We start from the raw sequence: 14,204 nt of genomic DNA on the forward strand, positions 1-14,204 counted from the left end.
CCGGAAGTGGGTGGGTGGGACTCCTGCTTTTTCAGTTTTCTATTAGTTACCACAGCCACAAAGTCATCGTAAATTATTTTTTTTATGAAAACAAAAATGTGCTTTTTGCTCTTAATTTAGGGTTATGGATAAGGTTAGCACTGTGGTTGAGGTGAAGTTTAAAATAACATTTTAAGAAGGAATTACATAAATAGGCGGGGTTTATTAATTTTTGGTTTAGGTAACTAGTGACGACCTTTTCACAGTGCTTGATTGGCCGTTTTCGTCCTCTTGTCAAAAGTCAAAACAACGGAGGTGATGATGGCAGATTCTGGAGCAATGTGGAGGGTAATGTACCAAATTCATGTATTGTTTATGATAACGTAAGGTCACCGTATTTCACTAAAGGCCCTAGTCACCAATGTAACTCGTTTGTAGCTAGCGAGCGTTATATGACTCGATAGTATGCTCTGCTGTTCGAGGCTAGTGTACATGTTAGCTAGCAAGCTAAAACCACATTGAAAGGGATAGCATGAATTTGAGCAAAGGTTTTCTTCCCTCGACTGATCATCCGACTTGAGAGAATATCGAAGCTAGATAACCAATTAACCACAGATTAGTTAGTATCTAGCAAATTGGCACTTTGATAGGTGTTGTTTAGTGGACGGTCAACGCCTCACCATTGTGTTTTTCTTGAACTCTGATTATACTGGAACGCCAGCTAGTTTTTCAGTTATCAAATGGCAATACAGCCCTAACACAATGAAATGCTGCTGTCACATTTAGGAAATTTAGAACAATGCTCGAGGAATTGATTCATACTGTACATGTATCATCCTATGTACACTGAGCAAAAAGTAAAAAAAAATGCAACAATTTCAAAGGTTTTACTGAGTTACAGTTCATATATTAAATAAAGGTGAAATAAAAAAAAATAAAAAATAAGGAAATCAGTCAATTGAAATAAATTCATTAGGCATGATTGTACACGACTGGGAATACAGATATGCATCTGTTTGTCACAGATACCATTTTTAAAAAGGTAGGGGCGTGTGTAATGGGAATTTTAATGTTTGCTTTTCTTATAACCAATTTCTGTGTTCTTGCAAGTGGCTGATGACAAATCACACCTATCAGTAGCTGCAATTTGGCAGTACGCCCAGATGTTGTTTTGAGAACGAACTAAAGATATCTCAGTTTCAAGGTCCATATAAAACTGTACGTCAGACCACGCACCGTCTCAGAGAATCTGTGGAACTGTGTTGTGACAAAACTCCACATTTTAAAGTGGCCTTTTATTGTCCCCAGCACAAGGTGCACCTGTTTAATGATCATGCTGTTTAATCAGCTTCTTGATATGCCACACCTGTCAGGTGGATGGATGATCTTGGAAAAAAGGAGAAATGCTCAATAACAGGGATGTAAACAAGTTTGAGAGAAATATGCTTTTTGTGCATATGGAACATTTTTGGGATCTTACAACACATGTTGTTTATATTTTTGTTCAGTGTAAATATGGCAGAAGTATTAACCTCGATCACGTCATATGCTTATGTCTATTTACCTGTGATATGTGACCGCCATAGCCGCCCCGGACCTGTGATGACTACTGGAGTGAATTCAGACACTGCAAAAGCCTGTGGAACCGTTTCCATAACTACTATGCCCATGGCACATCCCCCTCCTGCGGGCAGTGGAAAGAAGACTACTACTCATGTAGAGAGTGGGAGAAGAACCCATGCCCTGAGACCAAGGTACAGTTTAGCACTCAATCATCATTTCTGCTGTGAGGGGAAATGGCCTAATCAACGTTGGAACAGCAATACTGTATTTACAGGGAAACTGCCATCAAGGTCCAGAAATGTTGGCTACAGTTTGCTTCTGTACAGGATACTACATTTGTAATATGTCTCAATTGTGAGAGATCAACCAACCAACTTGGTCTGTTCTCTCTCTTATGCTGTCCCTACTGCAGGAGTCTTTACAGCAGAGTGAGAGGAACCGGGAGGCAGAGCAGAGGAAGTTCACCCCTGTGTGGGACCTGAGACGAGATCCGCCCAGAGACTGGCACATGCCCCTGCACCAGGGAAAGTCCCCAGATTCCCAGTCCTAACCATCCCCTGGGTCAATACTGCCATGGCCCTAATCATGGGCAGACCAAGGTCAATGTGGCATCTGAGATCTGTTTCACTACACAAACTTAACCAATTCTTCTAGCTTTAACTGTAGAGATTGTGGCTAGGGAGCCATGGTCCTGGGGTTATTCAGAGCAATCCATTGACATTAGAGCTAGAATTTTAAAGTACAAGTATTTTTGGAACAAGTCATAATTGTTCATGGCAGAATGTATGTTCTACACAATGTATTTTTACTTTATGTTCTTGAACTTTTCTGAATATGCCCCTTGCAGAGGGTGTGAAGGCTTTTGTCCCAGCTAATATGCTCTTAACCACCTGACTCTTATTGGTTCAGTTGAAACCATGTTTAGAAAGGTGTTTTAGTGCTAGGCTTGGTTGGGGAAAAGCCTGCTCTCCAGGAACAAAACCACTCTGGCGTAGATTTTTTTTCCAGAGGTGTCCAATTTTCTTCACTGGTATTAGGGCGGTGTTCTCTACTGCTAGAAAGTTCTACTCTAATCAAAAACAAAATTATTGATAGTGGCAGAGTGTTGTGCATTCTTTCCATACATTATGTGTGTACTGGGAAATAATATTTTGGGGAACAGCTAAAAGAGATACTGGATTAGGAAAAGGGTAGGCACACCATCCAGTATTCTGGCTTCCACCAGTGGTCTGACTGTTTTTGTCTCGTCATTGTGTGGAAAGAGACTCTACCTATTGCAATTGAGGCCAGTGTTTCTGTAACACCGTTACACAGGATCTTTGCCTTTTATTATTTCACATGATACCTTATCTAGTGTTACATACATGCATACATAAAAATGCATTTCAAATAAAACAAATGTGAATCCTTTATTTTAACACCCTGGTATGTTTTACTTACAGACTGTATTTAAACCTATGAGATCTATGAATATAACATTACAGAGCACACACACTACAAAATGTGAATCACTTCATGAGTGTGAATAGAAACTTGTGTATCCATGCTAGGGCAGTTGTCAATACGATGAATAGGTCATGGTCAGTAAAGCAGTTAAATTACCCTTACTTTGAATGAGACATACACCCACTAATGGTGCCCGGGCCGTTGTTCTGAGCAAGCTTAAATGTTTATCTTCTTTCATGAACATCCTCGTCAAATATTTTGTCTGTCTGTTCAAATCATGTGAAAACATGGATGAACAACCATGTCAACGCGTATTACGCCCACAATGTGTTACACTCACTGGGTGTAAACTTTGATGTTGCATTTGCCCTCAGGTGCCTCGTGAAGCTGGATCCCTGGTGGTTGAAAGGGAAGAGCAGGGGGTTTGGCCTCAGTGATTCCTTGTAGAGCTCCTCTCACTCCAGCCTCAGCTCCTCCAGAGCATCCCACTTGGCCTCCACAGCCAGACTTACTGCCTCCATCTCAACCCGGTGCTGGGTCTGCTCATAGAGGGGCAGGGTGGAAAGAAATTCAAATGTGGCACAGGAACTGGTTATAACAAAATGTCTGCAAAGAAGGTACAGTAATTGTCTGCTCACTGTTTTTTTGCTTCTAAATAAGGATCTTTAACGGGGCTGTGGTGATGAAGCTTCGGCCAACATTGGCTTACAAGATCACATACCTGTTTGTAGCAGGACCACTCCTTCAGCAGTAGAGCCCGTTATTCACTCTCCTCAAAGGGAAGCTGAGGAACACAGCACACCCTAGAGGAAATGAACAAATAGAGTAAGGACCTGTTCAGGTGTACATTAGGACAGAGCAATGCATTTGGATTGCACTAATAGTGCTCTTTACGAGGGTCCACTTTCTTCTTCTTTGGCTCCGCCCTGTAATGGCACACATAGGCAGAATGAGTGAGAGTTGAGCCTGTAGTGCAATTATAACAAATGGTGCCAATAGAAAACAGAGTAGACGACTGAAACTAACGTGCACCAGAGAACAAACTCTTTGTAGACAACAAGAACCTTGTCTGACTTGACCATTCACTCCAATCAAAGAGCTGTTCAGAACATAGCAAGTCAGAGGAAGGGGAGTATTAGTTAGCTAAATCTAGCCATTGTAACAGCACTGCAGTAAATAGATAACTTAGCTAGCTAACTGGCTCAGATTTTAGCATACAACTGGACAACAACTATGATAGAATTAAATACAATATGTAGCTACATGTAGAATAAAGCATGTTCAACTGCTGTAACAACGTTGCTAGCTATGCACACGGTGCATGTTACAACTCACCTTGCCACCGCAGTCTGTCGGGACAATACCATACACAGGGTACGCGATACAGCCAGATACATGATTGCTATACTATATGACTCGTGTTTAAACACGTCAAATAACAGTTATTACCGTGTATCACTGCTGCCTCCTTGCTTGAAAATGGAGAGAATGACGTACATGAATCTCGAGTTTCACATGGACACTTTCGATCCCATTGTTGTAACATTGATCTGGTTACGTCAGATATATACCATTGGTAACATTAGAATAGACATAGCTACATCACGGAATAAATATTCTATCAGTAACCATTTAAAAATATCCTTCCAGTACCATCTGAACATGAAACGTTCGTTGTATCGAATGTTGTTGTCTCAATGATTAGTTACACATTATTTAGGTAAAAGGTCAAGATTTGCCAGGGTTTGGCAGAAAGTGCCCTTAAATTCCCACAGATACACTGACCTTCGTGGACGTGAGGAGGAATCAATATTATGTCACTTATCAGAAGTAAGTTATATTTTGATATTTAGCATAAACCACGCACTCACCACGAAATGCATGCTTTTCTATGAACATGCTTTGCTTGCTCTGCAAAATAAAGGCAGCTATGCATACTGCGTGGCACACGTTAACATCTGTAAAATAATAACCAGGTGACTCCTGAAAATTGGTAAAGTATAGCTAGTGTTCATAGATTATCAAAACAATCAATTTTGAGCTGATTAATTTGTTCCTGTCTTTGGAGCTGTTGGTATTCAATGAACGAATGACCGCTGTCAGTCTGTCTCTATATGTAAACAAAGCTATTTAAGTGTTGTCTTGTTACATAGTTTAACAACTGTCAGTTAATCCTCTCTATCGTTAACGTTTTTATCGGCTAGGTGAGTTGGAGATGAATGTAGGTTAAAGGTGACCGCGGCATTTCTTAGTTACAAGATAATTACAATGGCACTGCAGTAGATTATGATAGGACTCTAAAGCAGTGAATCTAGGCAAGGCAGCACTTTTCAAGTCAAATATTTGTATTGCTTTAGATATTCACATAGATGATGTCATCAACAACTCTAAAGCTGCAGTAAAGCTGGATTAGTCACCTCACACCCAAACCCTCTTCTTTCTCTCCATCCAGGTGTGTTTATTGTGTCTGCTAAGCGGACCCCGTTTGGCACCTACGGCGGGGTTCTGAAAGACCACAGTGCAACAGACCTAGCAGAGCATGCCTCCAAGGCTGCTCTCGCCGCCGGGGGAGTGGCACCCGAGCTTGTCAACAGTGTCATCTTTGGAAACGTCATGCAGGTGTGCTTAAAACTCCAAAAAGCAAGCAGAGGCAAGGATAAACTCAAGGAAGGAAATGTTTGAGCTGACTATACCTCTCTCTCCCAATCTCCTTCCCTTCAGAGCTCTGCAGATGCTCCATACATCGCCCGTCACGTGGGCCTGAGGTGTGGGGTGCCCATCCCAGTGCCTGCTCTCACCGTAAACCGCCTGTGTGGATCTGGCTTTCAGTCCATCATCAATGGAGCTCAGGTATAGTAGACATATAAACACTGAGACTCTACACCAGGGGTTTTATTTTCTTGCTGTCAAAATGTGCTAAAAATTGTCCTCTAGTGCTTTGGGAGTTTTCTATGCTCCCTGAGCTGGAGAGCCAATAAACTTTGAATGTAGTTCCATTGACTGTGCGCAGTGATAATTAGTGATCTGGACAGTCAATAAACGGTATGAATATAGGTCCGTTATCATTTCTACAAAGTTTTGAGTTGTTTTTGTCATTTTAAAGTATATTGAGGTCACCCCATGCCCCTATGTGTTTAAAAAAAAAGAAATGTTAAACTCAAACCACCATTTCATTGTTTGTAGGTCAATTGTAGGTGCATAGTTTCTGCCGATGGCATAGGAACATTAGTAGCCTTGTACCATTTGTCTTCTTTAAGACCCTGTCTGTGTCTGTAGGAAATCTGTCTGAAGGACTCAGAGGTGGTATTGTGTGGAGGCTCAGAGAGCATGAGCCAGGCGCCGTATGCTGTCCGCAACGTCCGCTTCGGAACGAAGTTCGGACTCGACCTCAAGGTATTGAATTAATAAATGAGGAGAGATAAAATACCAAATGGGTATAGATTTTGTCACTTTTGACCATAAGGGCCCTCTAACAGCTGCTCTGAACCAAGGGCTAAGCTAACGTGTTCTCTCTTTCCTTTGTCTCAGCTGGAGGACACTCTGTGGGCGGGACTTACTGACCTGCACATTAAGATCCCCATGGGCATCACAGCAGAGAACCTGGCAGTGAAATACGAGATCAGCAGAGACGACTGTGACAAATACGCACACCAGACACAGCAGAGGTGGAAGGCAGGTCAGAAATCAACCCTTACCCTAACTAAGCTCACATGTTTACAATCTCTGCCTTGATTAATCAGGGATTCCTAATTATCTGCCCTCAGAAATATTATGACAGTGAACGCCATATTACCATGACAATAAACTGTTTTTCCAGATTTCCATCTGAATGCTGACCACATCCCTGAGTTTGTCTGTGTGCTCTCTAAACCTTAGCCCACGAGGCGGGCCACTACACGGCAGAGATCGCGCCCATTGATGTGAAGGCTAAGAAGGGCAAGGTACCCATGACCCAGGACGAGCACCCTCGCCCCCAGACCACCCTGGAGCAGATGGCTAGGCTACCTCCTGTCTTCAAGAAGGAAGGAACGGTCACTGCTGCCAATGCATCAGTGAGTACTAAATAAGACCGATTCAATTCTGGACCCAAGCTCTTCCACCCAGTTCCTACCATCTTCTACTAACAGAGTATCACATTCAATCTGTCCCCAAGCACACCGGTTTTAAATGGAGTGCAGATCATTTTAGTTTGCTGGGTGTAAATCCCGTGTGCTAGTTTTGAATGTACTGATCTTCATGTTCTGTTCCTATTCCACAGGGCGTGTCAGACGGAGCTGCTGCCTTGGTGATAGCCAGTGAGGAAGCTGTGAAAGAGCACAAGCTCACCCCATTGGCAAGAATAGTGGCATATCACGTCTCCGGATGTGACCCAAGCATTATGGGAATCGGTGGGTGACTGACAACATGTACTTGATGAAAACATATGATACATCCCAATATATAGGCCTTTCTAGCATGGCCATCATGTGATTTCTGTTCGTAAGGTTCTGTCATTCTCCACCATCAGGCCCAGTTCCAGCCATCACTGAAGCCCTGAAAAAAGCAGGTCTCACCCTCCAAGACATGGATCTGGTGGAGGTATACTCGTCTGTTTTATGTTCATAAATAGGAACTGATGCAGAAAGTGGCAGATATTTGGTTGCTCTGTTTTGGTATACTCTGGGTCATGCAGCTTACCTGATAGAATTGATTTCCTCATTTTGTCTCCTTCTCACTTGCTCTGTCTTTCTCCTGCTCTGTCTTCTCCTGTCCTTCTCTCTATCCCCTCTGCTCTCTCTCAGGTGAATGAGGCGTTTGCTGCTCAGTACCTTGCGGTTTCCAAGGTGTTGGGTCTGGACCCAGAGAAGAGTAATGCCGATGGGGGGGCCATTGCCATCGGGCACCCCCTGGGAGCCTCAGGAGCACGCATCACTGCGCACCTGGTCCACAAGCTCAGGTAACCCCACCACACCAGTAGTCTTCTTACTACTCCGGATCACTTCTTATCACTCTGTAAATATGTAGACAAAAATGGTCAAATAAAATTAGAACAATTCATTGTTGTCTCATGTGAAGTAACAGGCAAATGCTTTTAACTATGAAAAAAATAAGACACAATTCAATGGCTGAGCTATTCATGTTATGTCACAGAGAAGTGGTCTAATGATTCATTTGTGTTTTTCTTTCTCTCAGGGGGATTGGGGGAAAGTATGCTGTGGGATCAGCCTGCATCGGTGGTGGACAGGGCATCGCCATCATCATAGAGAACACTCACTGAGGAAGAGACCAAACCATGCACACTCAGAAGTGTACTTTCAATACCATCCAAACTCGAAATACACCACACCCTACATACCCAATAGAGTACATGCCATATACACACTCGAATGCGACTTAAGATTTTTGTCCAATGTGGAGTTTAAACACCGGATTGCATCGACTTGAAATGTAAGAATATCCACCCCTCAAGATTTTTGTATGTTTGATGCATACTTTGAAACATCCCAAGACTCTACCACCTACACTCGAAGAAATACACAATATCTCGTCAATTACTCCAGAAAATGATTGCTGTTTACCTAAACACAGAAACAAGGGTGTTTTGTAACCCAAATGTCTGTGATAAACTCCCTCGTATACTTCATATTCCTTTTACCTTTTCTAAATGTTTATGTATGGAAACCATACTGTCTGTATCTGCTTAAAGAGGCCTTGTGAATCTGAAGGGCTAAATCTGTTTTTTTTTTTGTAAGGGACTGTCTTTGTCTTTGCCTTGATAACAGTGCTAGCTCATTGGTTGTACTATTTACCTCTCGCTGTAGCATATTAACAATTGAGATGAGAAGTGTGGTTTGAGTTTGGGTGAAGTTGCTTTCTGTGGAAGGAGAGAAGCATCTCTGCCTCTTCCTTACAGCCTCTCTCTTGCCTTGCATTTTAATATGAATTATCACTCCGCAGGGATCTGCAAGGTTGCATTTAAGATTTGTTAGATTTTTCAAAATAAAAAAATTATCAATACATTTGTGTAGGATTGTTGTTCACATTCTTTAAATAATATTATTTACTAGGCCTATTGCAATAATACTCCCATTTTGGGATGTCATAATGCCTGAAGAAGTATTTTTCTCAGGAACCACATCAGTATAGCAATGTAGGTGACCTGGAACGCCACCGTAATCTGGATCCTGGAAACTGACCCTTTGAGAAAAACTGATATGAGTCTCTACAGATTGGTATGGATACATACAGTATATTTTCAAAGGCAGCTCATCATTATTTTATCATGAGTGCTAAAAGCGAACAGAAAATGTAGCTCTATAAATTACAAATACGACTCAGTCATTAATCACTATTTTATCATACAAATACAGCATTTATGTGTTTTAATTAAGCAATAAGGCTCAAGGAGGTGTGGTATATGGCCATATTCCACGGCTAAGGGCTGTTCTTAACCAGGACGCAAAGCGGAGTCCCTGGATACAGCCCTTAGCCAGCTATATCCAGCAATAAGGCACGAGGGGGTGTGGTGTGGTATATGGCCAATATACCACGGCTAAGGGCTGTATCCAGGCACTCCGATTTGCGTCGTGCGTAAGAACAGCCCTTAGCCGTGGTATATTAGTCATATATCACAAACCCTCGAGGTGCCTTATTGCTATTATAAACTGGTTACCAACATAAATAGAGCAGTAAAAATAAATGTTTTGTCATACTCGCGATATACCACGGCTGTCAGCCAAGCAGCATTCATGTTTGATCCCTGAATGCTGATTGGCTGATATCAGACCGTATACCATGGGTATGACAAAACATGTATTTGTACTGCTCTAATTACGTTGGTAACCAGTTTATAATAGCAATAAGGTACCTTGGAGGTTTGTGGTATATGGCCAATATACTACGGCTAAGGGCTGTATCCAGGCACTAGGGCTTTGTGTCGTACATAAGATCAGCACTTAGCCGTGGTATATTGCTTAAATATTCGTGCCTTATTGCTTAAATATTTACTGATTACAAATTGTTGTATTTTATTGATTCTCTGAACTACAAGCCCCCAATATTTTTTGCGTCGTTTTTGCATCGTTACGTCGACGTGACATGCAACGTAGATATATACGTAACTTCCCCGGATGTCGGTCTTTTTTTCATAGCAAAGGTAAGATTGGTTTCTCCCCACCCAACTTCATAAAGAAAATCGGTGTTCATCTGTGCAAAATGGACTAAATAACCATTTCCCATTCGCATGGGAATGTTATTTGTATCCTAAGCAGTTAATATGTATGACAATTGTTGTGTTTTGTGTGGTGCCTTGTAAATAAATTGCTTTATGTTTCGGAAATGTAGGCCCACGGCTACATGCTAGCGCAACGCGTTGTAACTTGAGCAGATTTCACGTTTGACCAATATTATGTTTATGTACCCTGGTTTATACGTTAGTGGCTTGTCACCGGATATTACTTATCTATGTGTAATGGTATATTATAGAGAATTGCCGAAATAGTCAAAAGGTTAGCCAGCTAGATTGCTAGATGTAGCTACCGGCTAAGGTATAACGTCATGCGTGCGTGTTCACTCCCAGGTTTGAGGTGTTTTGGCCAACTCTGGCATATTGACAAGTCTGTCGTGCCTAACTAGTTAATTGACTGTTTAAAATGTCAGAGTTTTACCTGCACGCTGGCATTTATTTGTTTCTGTTATGCTAGCAAGTCGCAGATGTGATCTATCGAAATGTTTATGGCAAACTAACCACTTAATAACAATGGCTAAAAGGCCACCTCCCAGTATGGGGCCTGCTGGTTATATTGTATTGGAATATGACAAACTAGTACTTTGGTTACCTGTTATTGAATATCTGGAGCCACAAATGTGCTTAACTTAGTTAGCTATCTCTCCTGACCTATGACCTGCAACCTCTGAGCATCATACCATCAAAGGATCTAGCTAGCCAGTATGATCAGTTCATGATTCACCAGTAATGCATCCAGTGATTATATAAATATTGTTCTATAGTATTGTATCCATATGTTTTAACCCATTCGGGTCCCCTGGTCTGTCCCAAGATGGCAGAGGGAGACAAGAAGAAGGTGGCCAAGAAGGCTCATTGCAGCCGGAACCCTGTCCTGGCCAGGGGCATTGGTCGCTACTCCCGCACCGCCATGTACGCCCGCAGGGCCATGTACAAGAGAAAGACCAAGACCACTGAGACCAAGGTGAGAGAAGGGATGCACAGTCTGGGGAAAGCTGTCCCCTTGGTTCTCTACATTGGACCTGTTAGACTTCAAGTTTGTATGTGTATTGTACTGAAGTGTTTTGCTTGTTTCAGATTGAGAAGAAGATGAAGGTCAAGACTCCATCCACAATCACCAAGACTGTTGGTGGAGACAAGAATGGAGGCACTCGTGTTGTCAAGATACGTAAGATGGTGAGTCATTGGCTCAAACAGTTTCCTTAATTGTAGTTGGTGTCATGTTGCACATGGATCGATGCAATTGCTCTTGGATCGACAAAATTGTCTTGAGTTTTGCAGCGCACAATCATTCGGCAGATTAACTTTTCACCATTTCAATATACTGCAGTGAGGTCTAATTACGAGACATGGCTGGTGGTGTTAAATGGTTCTACACCTGTGAAGTAGTTTGATCCCCTGACTCTGTGCCCCCCAGCCCCGTTACTACCCCACAGAGGATGTGCCCCATAAGCTGAAGAACCATGGTAAGAAGCCTTTCAGCCAGCACAAGAGGAACCTGCGTGCCACCATCACCCCAGGAACCGTGCTTGTACTACTCACTGGGCGCCACCGTGGAAAGGTGAGATCACACACAGACTCGTGCGTGCACAAACGCACACATCACCTCTGAAACACTCATGCACCACCCCCTGGAAGAGTCCTTGTCCTGCTCACTGGACACTAGTGCAGGAAGGTGAACACTCGCATGGCTACACATGACACTGCCATCACTCATAAATATACATAGCTTGAGCATGCGAAAGCAAACTCAGTAGCATTTAGCTGTGCACACTATTCTAAACACCCTTGTTGCACTGCTACCCTCCTTAGAACTGTCCTTTGCTCTACATGCGATAAGCTGCACAATACTCCCACACTACCAACTCAGTTTCCTTTTTCCCACAATGAAAAACACACGTTCAAGCCTCACACAGGCATATTACAGTAGTGCCCACACATAGGACTGCGCCCACACACTGAATGCACGTAGCAGGGCCTGCTGCTATGGTTTCAGCTTTAAGTGCTGCTCAATTGGCAGAGGACACTCACAGCGTTGTATTGGAAGAACATAAATGTGTGAAGTGGAGAATTTCAAGTTGATAAACAATATCTGAACAGATTTGTTTGATTTATGTATGAGTTTCCCAATACATTTTTAAGTCAGTGGTCTAGTACAATTGTGTTATACTAGTGTTGTGGATATTTTTCTTACTGTAACAAGTAGATTGATCAGCTCTACATTCTAGTAGAAGGCCAGCTTGTTTGGTTTAGGCTATAGCACTATTACCATTGGTTTTACGAAGTCTTCATGGTTTTTCAGAACCAGGACTGGTTATCACTTCAGTAGCATGTACATGTGGTAGATGTTGCCCTGTGCAATGCAGTAACTGACTCTTCTCTCCCCTCAGCGTGTTGTGTTCCTGAAGCAGCTTTCCAGTGGTCTCCTGCTTGTAACTGGTAAGAACAACCAGTGCTTTGAAACATTCCTATTAATCAGTGAATTGGCCAAACAAGTGTTGCATAGAGTAGATCTGGTCGGAATGTCCAGTGAGATTTTATAGCTCACATTCACGTCTGTGCAGCTGCAGTACCCCGTTAGGTAGCCTTATCTTGATGTGAGGTTTGGAAAAGTATGCTGTTCTTGCGTTTTCAGTTGTAACTCAATCACCCTCTTGCTTTCTCCATCCTCTAGGTCCCCTGGCCCTGAACCGTGTTCCCCTGCGCCGGGCACACCAGAAGTTTGTCATTGCCACAGCAACCAAGGTTGACATCTCTGGCATGAAGATCCCCAAGACTCTGTCAGATGCCTACTTCAAGAAGAAGAGGCTGAGGAGACCCCGCCACCAGGAAGGAGAGATCTTTGACACAGAGAAAGAGGTCAACCCCACACTACTAGATATACACAAGCTATACACACTTCCAAACCCTCCTGGGATTTAGACTAGTGGGAGTGAGGAGTAATGGTTACTATTGAGTGCTGTTATTGGACAAGTAACATAAAAACCATGGTGCATTAATCCTACATTCCTTAGAATGTTATTTGGAGAATGCAGTCATTAATCACATTTCCATCCACTAGTTAAGTCATACCGTATATTTTAAAAAGGAATCATACAAAATCAGGACTGCTGTGAAAGGAAACAGGAAGTGTCGGCACAATTTTATAAATGCCAACATTTGTTCGAAATGGTGGATCATTTTGATGGTAAAATGATGCAAGCAATGGCACAAATATTTATATAATAACACATCGAAGAAAACTGAGTCACGCGTTGTCATGGTGTGTCGTCCTCCCACTGACTGTTAGGCTCCAGATAAATGTTGAGGGTCCTATTCTGGTGACACGATTGATGCTTGACAGCTGTCTGACACAAATATCCTCGCTCTTATCCATAATAATCTCGTGTTGTAGACTAACCTACCTGTATCTGTCTGTGAGCTGTTGGCTAGAGCGCAATTGTTTGGTAGAGTTGAAAATGCGATGGAAACACATTGAACATTACATTTCTTTCGGTACAGGAAAACTGAAGTGAAAAAGTAAATTTTGTGTACACTGTCACCACGCACTGATTTTTATCCGCTGCAATTCAGTTTGGTGGAAAGACTGCTGGTGGGGAAATGTGCATAATTTATGCATATTTTTTAATATTCACATTAATCTGTCCCAATTGGTTGGAAATCTTTCAATTGGGAGTAGGTATTTTGCTTAATATATGGTGAATAACGGTTCTTCCCTCTGGTTGTGGCTAGAAAAAATGCTTTTAACTGGGATGTCACAAGCTATCTGAAACTCTTACCTCTACCCCCGCTACAGAAGTACCAGTTGACAGTGCAGAGGAAGGAGGACCAGAAGGCTGTGGACTCTCAGCTTCTACCCCTCATTAAGAAGGTTCCCCAGCTGAAGGGCTACCTGCGATCCTCTTTCTGCCTCTCCAATGGGGTCTACCCTCACAAACTGGTTTTCTAAATGTGTTGTAATAAAGAGTACCACCACAGTCCTATCTCACCT

The 14,204-nt window shown here is 42.5% G+C and overlaps 3 protein-coding genes and 1 long non-coding RNA gene across 4 annotated transcripts; 3 read left to right on the plus strand and 1 right to left on the minus strand.

Annotated features, from left to right (window-relative positions):
- The first annotated feature begins 176 nt into the window (after positions 1 to 176).
- On the plus strand, positions 177 to 2,952 carry c6h22orf39 (chromosome 6 C22orf39 homolog). The gene is made up of 3 exons (XM_021606247.2): positions 177 to 327; positions 1,566 to 1,733; positions 1,955 to 2,952. Exons 1-3 carry the CDS (start codon positions 298 to 300, stop codon positions 2,090 to 2,092), a joined length of 336 nt encoding a protein of 111 aa, XP_021461922.1. The 5' UTR covers positions 177 to 297; the 3' UTR covers positions 2,093 to 2,952.
- On the minus strand, positions 2,852 to 4,455 carry LOC110525810. Its single transcript, XR_002473829.2, has 2 exons — positions 3,710 to 4,455; positions 2,852 to 3,527 (listed from the first exon to the last, which is right to left on the minus strand). It is a non-coding gene; the product is annotated as an uncharacterized LOC110525810 (long non-coding RNA).
- Positions 4,456 to 4,537: 82 nt separating this feature from the next.
- On the plus strand, positions 4,538 to 8,987 carry LOC110525808 (3-ketoacyl-CoA thiolase, mitochondrial). Its single transcript, XM_021606246.2, has 10 exons — positions 4,538 to 4,818; positions 5,441 to 5,607; positions 5,710 to 5,838; positions 6,265 to 6,381; positions 6,517 to 6,664; positions 6,865 to 7,040; positions 7,247 to 7,376; positions 7,496 to 7,566; positions 7,770 to 7,924; positions 8,161 to 8,987. Exons 1-10 carry the CDS (start codon positions 4,803 to 4,805, stop codon positions 8,243 to 8,245), a joined length of 1,194 nt encoding a protein of 397 aa, XP_021461921.1. The 5' UTR covers positions 4,538 to 4,802; the 3' UTR covers positions 8,246 to 8,987.
- A 1,114-nt stretch (positions 8,988 to 10,101) lies between these two features.
- LOC110525811 (60S ribosomal protein L6) lies at positions 10,102 to 14,196 on the plus strand. The gene is made up of 7 exons (XM_021606249.2): positions 10,102 to 10,123; positions 11,028 to 11,177; positions 11,291 to 11,389; positions 11,631 to 11,774; positions 12,604 to 12,652; positions 12,888 to 13,072; positions 14,010 to 14,196. The coding sequence occupies exons 2-7, from the start codon at positions 11,028 to 11,030 to the stop codon at positions 14,160 to 14,162; spliced, it is 780 nt and encodes a 259-aa protein (XP_021461924.1). The 5' UTR covers positions 10,102 to 10,123; the 3' UTR covers positions 14,163 to 14,196.
- The last annotated feature ends 8 nt before the right edge of the window (positions 14,197 to 14,204 follow it).

This window comes from Oncorhynchus mykiss, chromosome 6, assembly GCF_013265735.2.
Source record: "Oncorhynchus mykiss isolate Arlee chromosome 6, USDA_OmykA_1.1, whole genome shotgun sequence".
NCBI classification, from domain to species: domain Eukaryota; kingdom Metazoa; phylum Chordata; class Actinopteri; order Salmoniformes; family Salmonidae; genus Oncorhynchus; species Oncorhynchus mykiss.

Excerpts from the sequence above, each read along its gene's own strand:
- c6h22orf39 (XM_021606247.2), top strand. The coding sequence starts at position 298 with ATGATGGCAGATTCTGGAGCAATGTGGAGG. Across the intron at positions 328-1,565 it reads ATTCTGGAGCAATGTGGAGG|CCGCCCCGGACCTGTGATGA; the intron begins GTAATGTACCAA and ends TGACCGCCATAG. Across the intron at positions 1,734-1,954 it reads ACCCATGCCCTGAGACCAAG|GAGTCTTTACAGCAGAGTGA; the intron begins GTACAGTTTAGC and ends TCCCTACTGCAG.
- LOC110525808 (XM_021606246.2), top strand. Across the intron at positions 6,382-6,516 it reads AGTTCGGACTCGACCTCAAG|CTGGAGGACACTCTGTGGGC; the intron begins GTATTGAATTAA and ends CCTTTGTCTCAG. Across the intron at positions 7,377-7,495 it reads CCCAAGCATTATGGGAATCG|GCCCAGTTCCAGCCATCACT; the intron begins GTGGGTGACTGA and ends CTCCACCATCAG.
- LOC110525811 (XM_021606249.2), top strand. The coding sequence starts at position 11,028 with ATGGCAGAGGGAGACAAGAAGAAGGTGGCCAAGAAGGCTCATTGCAGC. Across the intron at positions 11,178-11,290 it reads CCAAGACCACTGAGACCAAG|ATTGAGAAGAAGATGAAGGT; the intron begins GTGAGAGAAGGG and ends TGCTTGTTTCAG. Across the intron at positions 12,653-12,887 it reads TGGTCTCCTGCTTGTAACTG|GTCCCCTGGCCCTGAACCGT; the intron begins GTAAGAACAACC and ends TCCATCCTCTAG.